The sequence below is a fragment of the Macadamia integrifolia genome, unplaced genomic scaffold (genome assembly GCF_013358625.1).
Source record: "Macadamia integrifolia cultivar HAES 741 unplaced genomic scaffold, SCU_Mint_v3 scaffold1828, whole genome shotgun sequence".
Classification (NCBI taxonomy): domain Eukaryota; kingdom Viridiplantae; phylum Streptophyta; class Magnoliopsida; order Proteales; family Proteaceae; genus Macadamia; species Macadamia integrifolia.
In genome coordinates, this window is record NW_024868371.1 from 49,811 (window position 1) to 62,772 (window position 12,962).

The following is a 12,962-nucleotide window of genomic DNA, read 5'->3' on the forward strand; positions in this document are numbered from 1 at the left end:
TTTAACCTCCCTCCCCCTACTTCTTAATGCTTATTTCTTTTTTGATGGAAAAAAAAAAAGGCACTATCCATTGACCAAATTTGGTTATCAATTGCACAGCTGAAACTATATCTAAAAAAAAAGAAGGCAAAATCAATAAATTGCGGCTCATCTGAGTGAGTTTGGATGTGAACCTGTAAAATCCATTTGAATGGCTAAATTTGCATTAACCACAAAATTTGACTGAAGTTAATCTAAGGGATGCACTTGCCATTTAGTGGGTAGATTGGGCAAAACAACCCTGCATATTATTGCTAAAGTAACTTTTTTTTCTTTTTCGGATGAATAATAACATTAAAAACAAGATATACAGCCCTGAGGGAAAAGGACAGAAAGCAGACTGGAGAGCCAGAACAAGCTGCCTAAGGGGGCGAGGGGAAGGGCAAAAGGGAGATGGGCAAACCCCAGGCAATAACAGTAAGCCTGTTCCTTGGGAAGTCCCTTACAGGCCTAAAATAACCTTTCATTACTGGTTGCATGGAGATGCAATCCCAATGAAAAACTCATAATGCCACTTTCAAACCCCATCCCTCCAAGGGTCCAGCTGGGCCATCTTCAAGTATCTTGCTGAATATCCAACATGTTCTTTGATTATTGCAAGTTTGAAGTACTAATTTTATATAATTTTCAATAGATGGTAGATATCAGTCATGTTCAGGTTGAAATGGGCCAGCAGATTATGGCATGTTAGAAGTTGAAAGTGAATTTGAGTTTGACTAGTACTGTAGATAACTAATCTGATCAAAACAACTTGAGAATGCATAAATATACAAAAAATTTGCAGTTGAATCAGTAACCAAGGCTTACCCATAATGAGGGGAGGAAATAAATAAGAAGTATCAAAATTATAATTACAAAAGCAAATGATATATATTGTGCATTTATCCTCCATATGTTTTTACAACATCTGGCTAATAAATGCAAGGCCTGCACTTACATGAAATACCCTGAATCAGCCTGAAGCTCTCTATAAATAAATACATCTACCTCATAATGCTCTATCTGGGGTTGGATAGTGAATCAAATATTGATTGCAGCAAAACTGTACCCTCTACAATGATCACAAATGAAAATCTTACCTAATCAGCAATATGGTCAACAAAGCAGCACCAGGGTTGCTGAGTTTGAAACTGAAGCTTCAAGTTGATGCCTGTAAGCTTCCATGGAATACCAACTCACAGTATTGAACTGAAGCTCTCGAGGGGATGTGATTCTTCGAGCATAGATGCTGCTTGGAAGCAATCAGAGGCATCCACTAAACGTCCATCATCCTTGTGGATCATCCCTAAATAATACCAAGCAACACGGTTGGTGGGTTCAAGCCTCAATGCATCTGAGAGGAAGCTACGTGCCACAGGCAATGCCTTAGGGCTCATCTTCCACAGCAAAGCACCAATTAGGACCTTTGAAGGCACATAACTCTCTTCGAGTAGAAGAGAATTATTATAAGCAGCCAATGCCTCTTTAATTTGCCCCTGTCCTTCATACATTAGACCTAATAAAGTACAGAAGAAAATAAGAAAGACAAAATGTAAGTATATTTCAGATGATAAAGTTAGAGTGACAATTATGTACACATGAACTAATAAAATTACGAAACAAAATAAGAAACAATTTACTTTTGCAACAAAATTTTCTGTTATCTATGTATTTCAAAGCAGCTGGTAGAATTGGGTTTCAGGCTTATACATTACATATCTCTCCACAAACGGTTTTCTCAAGGGAAATTGTCAAGTTTGTCTTGAATTCTTGACCCGTTTTGAAGATTGACCCGATCCGACATATTTTGGTGGCGACCTGAATAGGAATTTTTTCTGAGATCTGTGATGGAAGCAGAGGGGTTGGGCTGATGGGCCCAAGCCCAGAGCCCATCACTGATCTCGTATGGGGGTGCGGGGGTGTAGCCCCCGCGGTATGGTTCGATAGGAATCGACTGCGACACGATGGGTCGACCCGCGATTTGGAGTATATATAATGTACTGTTGCTTGTTGAGAAAGTCATTGTATTTTGGGGTTTTTCGAGCTAGGGTTTCAGGATGAGTTTTTTCTCGCCGCTGCTAGGGTGTAATTTCTCTTCTGCATAGTGATCATCTTCTTCTTCGCCCGAGGACGTAGCACACCACCCTGGTGTGTGAACCTCGTTAAATCTCTGTGTCATACAGATCTATTGTCTTTTTATTATTCGTGTTTCTTGGTGTTTGAGCTTACAAACTGGTATCAGAGCTCTGGGTTACTTCGATCCATGGCTTCAACGAAATACGATATTGATAGGTTCGACGGCAATATCAGTTTTAGTTTATGGCATGTTCGAATGATGGTTGTTCTCACGCAACAGGGTTTGAAGAAAACCCTATTTGAGAAGGCGAAGAAACCTGCAACTATGTCCGATGATGATTGGAATGATTTGGATGATAAAGCCCTTTCAACTATTCAGTTGTGTCTTTCAAATGATGTTCTACAGGAAGTTCTCTCAGAGAAAACGACTGCAGAGTTATGGGTGAAGTTAGAGAACCTCTACCTCACCAAATCCCTCATCAATAGGTTGAGATTGAAGCAACAACTATATACCCTTCATATGGGTGAAGGTACTTCTATTAAATCCCACATATCTGAGTTCAATTCTATTGTTACTGATTTGAAAAGGATAGATGTTAAAATAGACGATGAAGATTTGGCCCTATTATTGTTATGTTCTCTGCCTCCATCTTATAAGCATTTTAGGGATACCATGATTTATGGTAGAGAGACAATCTCTATTGAGGATGTCAAAACGAATCTGCAAAGCAAGTAGAAGATTGATGATGAGTTGACATCTACCAATAAATCTGATGGTGTTGGTTTGGTAGCTAAAGGGAGAACGAATGAAAGGGGTTCAGATGGTGACAAAAATAATGCTAGATCAAAATCTTAGCACAAGAATTTAACCTGCAATTACTGTAAGAAAAAGGGGCATATTAAATCTAAATGCTATAAGCTTTTAAATAAGCAGAAGGCAGGTGGTGGTGCTCAAAATCAACAGAAAATAGATGATTCTGCGGAAGCTAATATTGCTGGAGATGAGAGTGAGTCTGATATGCTTTTGGTGACTGATGATAAAGTTAGATCACAGAATGAATGGATTCTTGACACTAGTTGTTCCTACCATATGTGTCCCAATCGTGAATGGTTCTCCACATACGAATCAGTTCGAGTGGAGTTGTGTTGATGGGAAATAATGCTTCTTGTAAGACTATTGGAATGGGAACGATCAATATCAAGATGTATGATGGCATTGTCAGAACCTTGTCTAATGTCAGGCATATCCCTGATTTGAAGAAGAATCTCATCAGTTTAGGCACTCTTGATTCAAATGGGTGCAAGTATACAGCTGAAGGTGGAGTCATGAAGATCAGCAAGGGTGTTCGCTTATTGATGAAAGGAATCAAGGTTGGCAGTTTGTATGTGTTGCAGAGTACTACAATCACTGGGTCTGTTGCAGCAGCTTCATCATCTATGTCTGAATCAGATGTCACAAATTTATGGCACATGAGGTTAGGCCATATGAGTGAAAGAGGGATGGCATTATTAAGTAAAAGAGGCTTGTTGTGTGGTTAGAGTACAGGAGCAATGGAGTTCTGTGAGCATTATGTGTTTGGGAAGCAGAAAAGAGTTAGTTTCAGTACTACTATTCACAAGACCAAGGGAACTTTGGACTACATTCATTCAGACCTATAGGGGCCCTCCAGGGTTGCTTCAAAGGGGGCTGGTGCAAGATACTTGCTTACTTTCATTGATGATTTCTCTAGGAATGTTTGGGTCTATTTCTTGAAGCACAAAAATGAAGTATTTGTCACTTTCAAACAGTGGAAGAATTTGCTTGAGAAGCAGACTGGGAAACAAATTAAAAGGTTGAGAACCGATAATGGCCTAGAGTTTTGTGAAGGTGACTTTAGTGAGTTCTGCAAAAATGAAGGTATTACAAGACACCATACAGTTGTTAAAACACCCCAGCAGAATGGAGTGGCAGAGCGTATAAATAGAACCTTGTTAGAAAATGCGAGGTGTATGTTATCAAATGCAAGATTGGGCAAGGAGTTCTGGGCAGAAGCAGTTAACACAGCAACCTTGTTGGTGAATCGATCTCCTTGCACAGCTAATGAGTGCAAGACTCCAGAAGAAGTTTGGTCAAGTAAACCTGCAGACTATTTAAATTTAAAAGTATTTGGATGTCCTGCTTATGCACATATAAATGAAGGGAAGTTAGAACTTAGGGCTAAGAAATGCATTTTTCTTGGGTATGGATGTGGAGCGAAAGGATACAGGTTGTGGTGTTCTGATCCAAAGTCTCCAAAATTTCTTATTAGTAGAGATGTTACTTTGGATGAATCTGCTATGTTGTATCCTAAGAAAGAAGCTCCTATTCATTGTGATGAAGATCAAGAAAAATCTAGAGAGAAGGTGGAGTTTGAAATTGGTGGTTCATCTTCAAACAAAGCACAATCTACTTTAGTCCAGTTGCCTACTTTTACTGAAGGAGATGATGCTCAAGAGAATCAAGAAGAAGAGCGGTACAGCATTGCCAAAGATAGATCAAGGAGGAATATTAGACAACCACAAAAGTATGGGCATGCTGAATTTGTTGCTTATGCATTGTCTGTTGCAGATACAATTGAAAATAGTGAGCCTACAACATATTCAAAAGTTGTTGCTTCAATTGATTCTACAAAATGGCTGATTGCCATAAACGAGATGGAATCTCTTCATAAAAATCAGACTTGGGAGCTTGTGAAGCCAAGAACAGGAAAGAAAATTGTTGGTTGCAAATGGGTCTTCAAGAAGAAGGAATCTGCCTCAGGTGTTGAAGATGCTAGGCACAAGGCATGTTTGGTTGCAAAGGGCTACAGTCAGGTACAAGGAATTGATTTTAATGATGTTTTTTCACCTGTTGTTAAGCATAGTTCTATTTGTGTCCTACTTGCTTTAGTTGCTATGCATGATTTGGAGTTGGAGCAACTTGATGTGAAAACAGCATTCTTGCATGGTGAACTAGAAGAACAGATTTATATGCATCAACCTGAAGGGTTTGTTATTGAAGGTAAGGAGGACCATGTATGCTTGTTGAAGAAATCCCTATATGGTTTGAAACAGTCTCCTAGACAGTGGTATAAAAGGTTTGATTCAGTTATAGTTAGTTTTGGATACTCCAGGTGTCAATATGACTGTTGTGTTTATTTCAGAAAGCTCTCTGATGGGTCATTCATATATTTGTTGCTTTATGTTGATGATATGTTGATTGCAGCAAACGATAGGAATGAGGTCAATAGGTTGAAGGAACAATTAAGTTCTGAATTTGAGATTAAAGATTTGGGGGCAGCAAGGAAGATCCTTGGTATGGAGATCAAGAGGGACAGAAAAGCAGGGAAGTTGTGGCTATCTCAACAAAAGTACACTGAGAAGGTATTGAATCGTTTTGGCATGAAAGATGCCAAACATGTAACTATTCTTCTTGCATCTCATTTTAGACTTTCAACTGCTCTATCACCTAAGACAGATAAAGAGGTGGAGTACATGTCACGTGTTCCATACTCTAGTGCAGTTGGCTCCGTTATGTATGCTATGGTTTGCATTCGTCCTGACATTTCACAAGCTGTCAGTGGGTGAGCAGATATTTGTCATGTCCAGGTAAAGCTCATTGGGAAGCAGTGAAGTGGATACTTAGGTACTTGAAAGGGACCTCTGGTGTTTGTTTGGAGTTTGGGAGGAATGGTGATAGTTTATCTGGTTATGTTGATTCAGATTATGCAGGTGATCTTGACAAGAGGAGGTCACTCACAAGCTATGTATTTACGCTTGGAGGAAGTATGGTTAGTTGGAAAGCTACTTTACAGGCTACAGTTGCATTATCTACTACTGAAGTAGAGTATATGGCAGTGACTGAGGCAATTAAATAAGCTATTTTGCTTAGAGGTTTGTTGGGAGAACTCAGCATGGATCATGGGGTGACTGTTGTCCATTGTGATAGCCAAAGTGCTATTCACTTGACTAAAGATCCAATGTATCATGAGAGGACAAAGCACATTGATGTTCAGTATCATTTCATAAAAGAGATAATTGCTCAAGGTAATATTCAAGTGTTGAAGATTGGTACTGAAGACAATCTAGCTGATATGTTGACTAAGCCTTTATGTGTTGGTAAGTTCGAGCATTGCTTGAACTTACTTGGTGTTTGTCGTGTTTGAGTTCAGCCCTTTGGAGGGCTATTGGAGAAGATGAAGATATTAGCTATTTGTTTATCTGTTGAAGGAGAATTCAAGCCAAGGTGGAGATTTGTTAAGTTTGTCTCGAATTCTTGACCCGTTTTGAAGATTGACCTAATCCGACATATTTTGGTGGCGACCCGAATGGAAAATTTTTTGAGATCTGTGATGGAAGCAGAGGGGTTAGGCCGATGGGCCCAAGCTCGGAGCCCATCACTGATCTGGTATGGGGGTGCGGGGGAGTAGCCCCTGAGGTATGGTTAGACCGGATTGACCGCGACCCGGTGGGTCAACTCGCGATTTGGAGTATATATAATGTACTGTTGCTTGTTGAGAAAGTCATTGTATTTTGGGGTTTTTTTAGCTAGGGTTTCAGGGCGAGTTTTTTCTCGCCGCTGCTAGGGTGTAATTTCTCTTCTGCATAGTGAATCATCTTCTTCTTCGCCCGAGGACATAGCACACCACCCTGGTGTGTGAACCTCGTTAAATCTCTGTGTCATACGGATCTATTGTCTCTTTATTATTCGTGTTTCTTGGTGTTTGATCTTACAGAAATTATAAAATTTATTAATTAAAAACTACTCAGTCGCAATCATCCCTGATTTTACAAATTCTTTCAGACATAATACAAAAATAATAATAATTAATTAATTAGTTCAATTAAATTAAAAAATAGTACAATAAAAAGTCCACGAAACGATGGCAATGGTCATCCATACAAGCAACCGACTAATCCTCAAACATAAGACACAATGGCCCTAATAAAATAGAAGAGAAGATAATAGCAAATTCAAGTTCCTGGTTCCCTCCTTCTACATGTCCCCAAGAAGTTGGGTTTCTTTGAATGAAAATATCTCCAGAACTCAGACAAGATAGGGTCAATAAAATACTGATAATCAGAAAGAACACCCCATTTAGTTGGGAAAGGCTGAGTTGTTGTTGTTTTTTGTTTTTAATCAGAAAGCACACCAAAATAATTTTCACTCCATAGAAAAATAGAGAACAGGCTTATTTGCAATGGAATCAACGAATTGAGAAATTCAATAAGTTTATCAAAGATGGCATCAATAAGCAGTTCTAACTTCTAAAACAAACCTATTCCACAGTATACAGCAGAAGAGGCATGCATCCATCCCTTTGAAGCTGGCAGACACAATTTGAGCAAATTCCTTCCCAAAGGGCTTTTCACCAAAAAAGAAAAAAATCTTAAAATTCCAATAGAGCTAATGATAGATCCAAAAAAGAAAAAAATCCTAAATTCCAATAGAGCTATGGATAGATAAAGGGAAATCTTCCACATCATGATGGGGAGTGAAAAAAGATGCTTCATTATTCTTTCATAGCCCAGCCTACATCTGGCACGTATAGCTACTGCCAGCAACAATCTAGATTACTGTGTAAAAGCACACCCATACCACCCATAGATGCTGCTGACAAAGAGTTCGGACGCAACTTTGACTCAAGAGAGTCATTAAATTGAAATAATAATCAGGAGGTGGAAAACAGAACAAGAAGAAGAAGAAGTGGCATCAGCATTGTTTTCTCTTTGAAATGGTGCTTTTACCCCTACTTGTTTAGAAGTCTACAGTATATAACCAAGGCCAAAGAAATATACTGAATCTATCCACTTCGCTCTTCATCAAATTCTGTAAAATTCAAAAAACAAATATTAGCAAGATTAGCATACCATCCATTGAAATACATCTGGGACCAATATCAAACTCCACTCTCACATTCCAACTCCCAACAAAATTTCACTTCTCTGCCACAACTATTTCTTCTTACTTTGTCTATGAGATTAGGCTAAATCTACTCCCATCTCTACTCATACTGCGTCGCCTAATATGGTCTGATAGCAAGCAGCTCTATTGGAATTTTAGGATATCAGTCGGGAAACAGCCTCTCCATGAAGCGGCTAAGGCTACATACACTTGACCTTCCGAGACCCCGCAGTGGCAGGAGCCTTGTGCACTGGCTACGACCTTTTTATGCAGACATTTCAGCAAAGGTGGCTGTTAAGCTACACCTCAAATGTGTTTGGATTTCTTCCCCAGTTCCATTTGTACTGGGGATAAAAGATAGCCATGACATTGTATCATGAAATCTTAAAGTCCTAGGATACTATAGTAGTCTGTGTTTCAGTCCTATGATACTAACCGTAGGTTATCCAACATTCTTTGTATTTTAGTAGTGGATCCTTGACAGTTGAGAATGAGATAACACTGAGAACTCTTAATCTTTAGCAAGAGACTAAAACAGCTTCTGGCATATAGAAGGTTCATTTTCTGCAAGAAGCCTAGAATCAAAGTTTATGTACTCATCCAATAGGCACCCCAGAATCCCCCTATACAAGCTACAATTCGGAAACGCGAGAGAGAGAGAGGAGGAGAAGGAATAAAAAGAAGAAGAGGAAGAAGAGAGAGAGGAGGAGGAATAATAATAAGAAGAAGAAGAAGAAATTTTCATGAGAGATGGATTGTGAGAGTGTGAGGTTAGAGGTGAGAGCAAGCTAGTTAACAATAAGTTATAATCTAGCATTAATCTTACTAATAGGTATGCTTTTTTGTGCTTCTGAAATTTTAGGATTTAATGGTATTGTTTTTGGAAAAAGGGTTGGTGTGTCAGATCAGCCAGTGTTTTGCTGTAACCCAAGCCCAGGATGGTTGGTGAGTCAGGGCCCCTTTTTACATGGATTCTAGAACCTTATATTTTTTAACTTATGTTAGGGTGTCCCCCATAACCGGTGTGCTACACTTTGACCCAGGTGTAGTGAATAGGGGGCAAGGGTTAGCTAGGCCGTCCCCTATAAGTGACACACCACGATGGTGCCCAAATGCAGTGACAAGTAGGCAAGGGTTCTTGCACTTTGGATGAATGCAAGTAAAGAAGCTAGTCCAAAATTGTAGAATTAGATTAACATCTTGGAAATTAGGATCTTTAACAGGTAAAGAATCTAGAGTTGATAGATGTTACGAGGGAAAGATGATGTAGATTCTCATGCTGATCCCATGCATGCTTTACACCTTCGAAGAAGAAGAGAACATCAACCAGCACATCTATAATGCTGATCGACCCAGCCCAAGCTGGCCCAGTTTTGGCTTAACCTGTTTCAGAATTGCATCTATCGAGTCAGCCCAGTTTTGGGCCATCAAACCTGCTATATCTCTTTAGCATTTTCTTTTCATTATTAACTTCTAGAAGCCCCTCCACAGCAGCAATTGATGAAGGAGTCCAGCAGCTTCCAGAACTAGCCTTGTCTGTCCTGCTATCTCTCTTGTTGCTGCCTCTTTGTCTTCTAGTGGTTTGACTGGTCAACCACAGTTTTGAGTGAAGAACAAGTCTTCTAGAAGAGTCTTATGTGTCCTTGTGAGTTGTCATAGTGAACAACTTAGTAGTTTTTAGTATCTTATGTCTAAGTCAATGAGTTTATAATTTCAGATTGTTTCCTTTTTAGCTTCTATGTTATGAGCCTCTACCCTAAATTATATAAAGAGGTGTTGTCGTAACCAATTTATACTTAATAAATGAAAGACTTTGCAGCAATGTTTGCTCCTTAATTCTGAGATAGAATTGATTCAACGGCTGAGATAGCTGGGGTGAGAAACTCAGGACTGAGAAAGTCCATCCCACCCACATCTATCCCATCTTTGTTCTTGTTTTCTCTTTGTTCTTCCTTAGTGAGAGAGAGTTTGAGAGTTTATTGCAAGTTGTTTGAAGACCTGAAGACCCCCAATCATAGAGCCCTTGAAGATCATCCAAGAGGAAGAGATCGACAGCAGCTTGCCAAGGTTTTGTGACTTGACTACCTTGGCCATCCCAATGAAGCAGCCATCTTGCAAAGCCCTTCAGAGTGTTTGAAGAGCATCATGGAAGGACCACTGAACCAACTTTCCAGCCCCATCTGGCTGTCATCTGCCATAAGTTTTCTCCCATCTGCCCAGGAAACTCTATTCTCTGCCTGGTTTCTTCTTGCTGCTTTTTGGTACTTCTACAGGCCTGCTATGGGCCATATCTGGAGGAACTATAGGCCTGATTCCAAGCATCACTCGACCAGATGTGTTCATCCCTTGGACCCATACTTGTGGGTTCCAATATTCTTCTCAATCCAGACTTGTTTTGTGTGGTTCTACTTGTATTCCAGCTCTGAAACTTAGATCTGATTAGGTTGGGAGTTGTGTATTATCTGGGGTTATTTACTTAGGTGAGTAACCTTACATCAAAAGAATGATTAACATAGTAGATGGAAGGGTAAAAAGTTAAAGAGTTGGATGACTTTAAACTTTGGTATATGGGGGGGATAAAACTAATAGAATTGGAGTAGGCATAGTAGTGGATAAAGATTTGAAGACTGATGTGGTAAATGTTAAAAGATTTGAAATTATATCCATCAAGCATGAATTGGGGAAAGAGATTGTTAGTATAATTAGCGCTTATATACCCCAAGTAGGACTGGATTACTGTAGTAAGTTACAATTCTGGAAACATATGGATGGATTAGTGCAAGGTTTTAGTGAAGAAGAAAAGATTATTATAGAGATGATATGAATGGACATTTTGAAAGAGATCGTAGAGGCTATGAAGGGGTACATGGAGGACATGGTTTTAGAGAGAGGAATGAGGGGACTTCAGTTTTAGATTTTTCTGTCGCTTATAATTCATCCATTGTAAACACATACTTTGAAAACAGAGAGAAGCATTTAGTTACCTTCAAAAGTGGGCATCATAGTAGCTTTCTAACTAGAATGTCCGATAGTTTGTTATGTAGGGATTGTAAGGTTATACCCGGGGAAATTCTAACCACACAACATAGATTAATGTCATGCATATGTGTCTCATTATACCAAATCATAAGAAAGGTGAGTTTATTTTCCCTAAGATTAGGTGGTGGAGTTCAAAAGGAGATATCTTAAATCATTTACTGATACGGCCAAACAAGGTGGGACTATATTGGAGGCATTAATATAATGTGGAACGAGATGACTATTTATATTAAAAAGGTTATTAAAGATGTCCTAGGAGAACTAAAGGGAAAATTCCATTCCTCTATGGAGACTTGATGGTGGGATGATGAGGTTCAAGCAATCATTACGGCTAAGAAATCTAGTTTTAAGACAGAACAAAGGACTAAGGATGTAGAGGATCTAAAAGATATAAATTTGTAAAAAATGAAGTTAAGAAGATTGTTGAAAAAGCAAGGATAAAGAAATATGAAGATCTTTATAACAATATGAGCACAAAGGAAGGGAACAAGCTATCTATAAGATAGCTAAAATGAAGGACAGGAAGAGTAGCGATTTCGATCATGTTAGATATATTAAAGTGAAAATGGTAAAGTACTAATAAGAGATGAGGACATCAAGGAGAAATGGAAAGATTATTTCTCCAACCTAATAAATGTAGACATTTCGAGTAATAATGTCATAGAAGGATGCATTACCCATCAAGACACCACATGTCGTAGATATATACAAAAAATTTGAGTGTCTATAGTAAAAGAAGCTTTAAGGAAGATTAAAGTAGGCAAGGCTGGCCAAGTCTATATGGGGTTGTCCAATAGAAGTGTGGAAGATCTTAAGAATCTATGTTTCATCTTGGCTAACCAATTTATTTAATAAGATTGTAAGCACAAGGAAAATGCCAAATGAATGGAGGTGAAGCATTGTGGTTCCAATCTATTTAAAAAGAGAGAGAGATTCAGAGTTGCAATAACTATAGAGGCATAAAACTAATGAGTCATACTATGGGAGAGAGTTATTGAAAATCGCCTGAGATAAACTTATATGGAAAATTAATTTGGTTTATGCTAAGAAGATCCACAATAGAAGCTATTTACTGAGGAGACTCATAGAAAGATTTAGAGATTGTAAGAAGGATCTTTATATGTTCTTTATAAACCTAGAAAAATCTTATGACAAAGTCCCTGGAGAGTTAATATGCAAGTACTAGAGAAGAGAAGTGTTTCAAATAAATATGTGGATATAATTACAGACATGTATAATAATGCGGTGATTGCATAAGAACTATGGGGATCAAGGTATTAAATTCCCAATTAAATTGAGTTACCTCAAGGATCAGCCTCAAGCCCTTATTTGTTTGCGCTTACCATAGGTGATTTAACCAGAGACATTTAAGATCAAGTTCCTTAGTATATGCTTTTGCTATTGATATTGTTTTGGTGGATGAGACAAAAGAAAAGACACCAAGTAGGAGTTATGAAGATCAACCTTGCAATCAAAAGGTTCTAAGATAAGCAAAACAAAAAAAGAGTATACAGTGTGTAACTTTAGTCACATTAGGATGGACAATGCGATGGCGAAAATTGATGAGAGGAAGCTACTGCAAATTGATTATTTTAGGTATCTGGGCTCAATCATAAATAAAAAATTTTATATAGGGAATGATGGTTCACCAAGAATTAAAATAGGATGGATAAAGTGGAGATGCATGTCCGAAGTGCTATGCGATCAATGCATTCCTTTAAAACTTGAGAAATCCAAGTATCTTAGCCTCTCTCATCAATAGATCTAGAAATAAAGTAAATTGATTTAAAAAAATTATGATAAATCATTGATTATTTTGGTATCTATATAACATTTACTACTATATTTTTAATAGATCAAAAAGTTAAGACCCGTACAAAAATTTATAGATCTAATGTCACATTCAGAAAAGATTTATGATAAATGT

At 38.3% G+C, this 12,962-nt stretch overlaps 1 protein-coding gene across 2 annotated transcripts in view; it reads right to left on the reverse strand.

The window, feature by feature from the left end:
• Window positions 1-865: 865 nt before the first annotated feature.
• LOC122064937 (protein NPG1) overlaps window positions 866-12,962 on the reverse strand; it is a 21,449-nt gene continuing 9,352 nt past the window's right edge. For both annotated transcript variants that reach the window (XM_042628724.1, XM_042628725.1), the window contains one exon: window positions 866-1,534. In XM_042628724.1, the coding sequence (XP_042484658.1) occupies window positions 1,215-1,534 (320 nt within the window). In that variant the 3' untranslated portion in view covers window positions 866-1,214. The remainder of the gene's footprint in view (window positions 1,535-12,962) is intronic.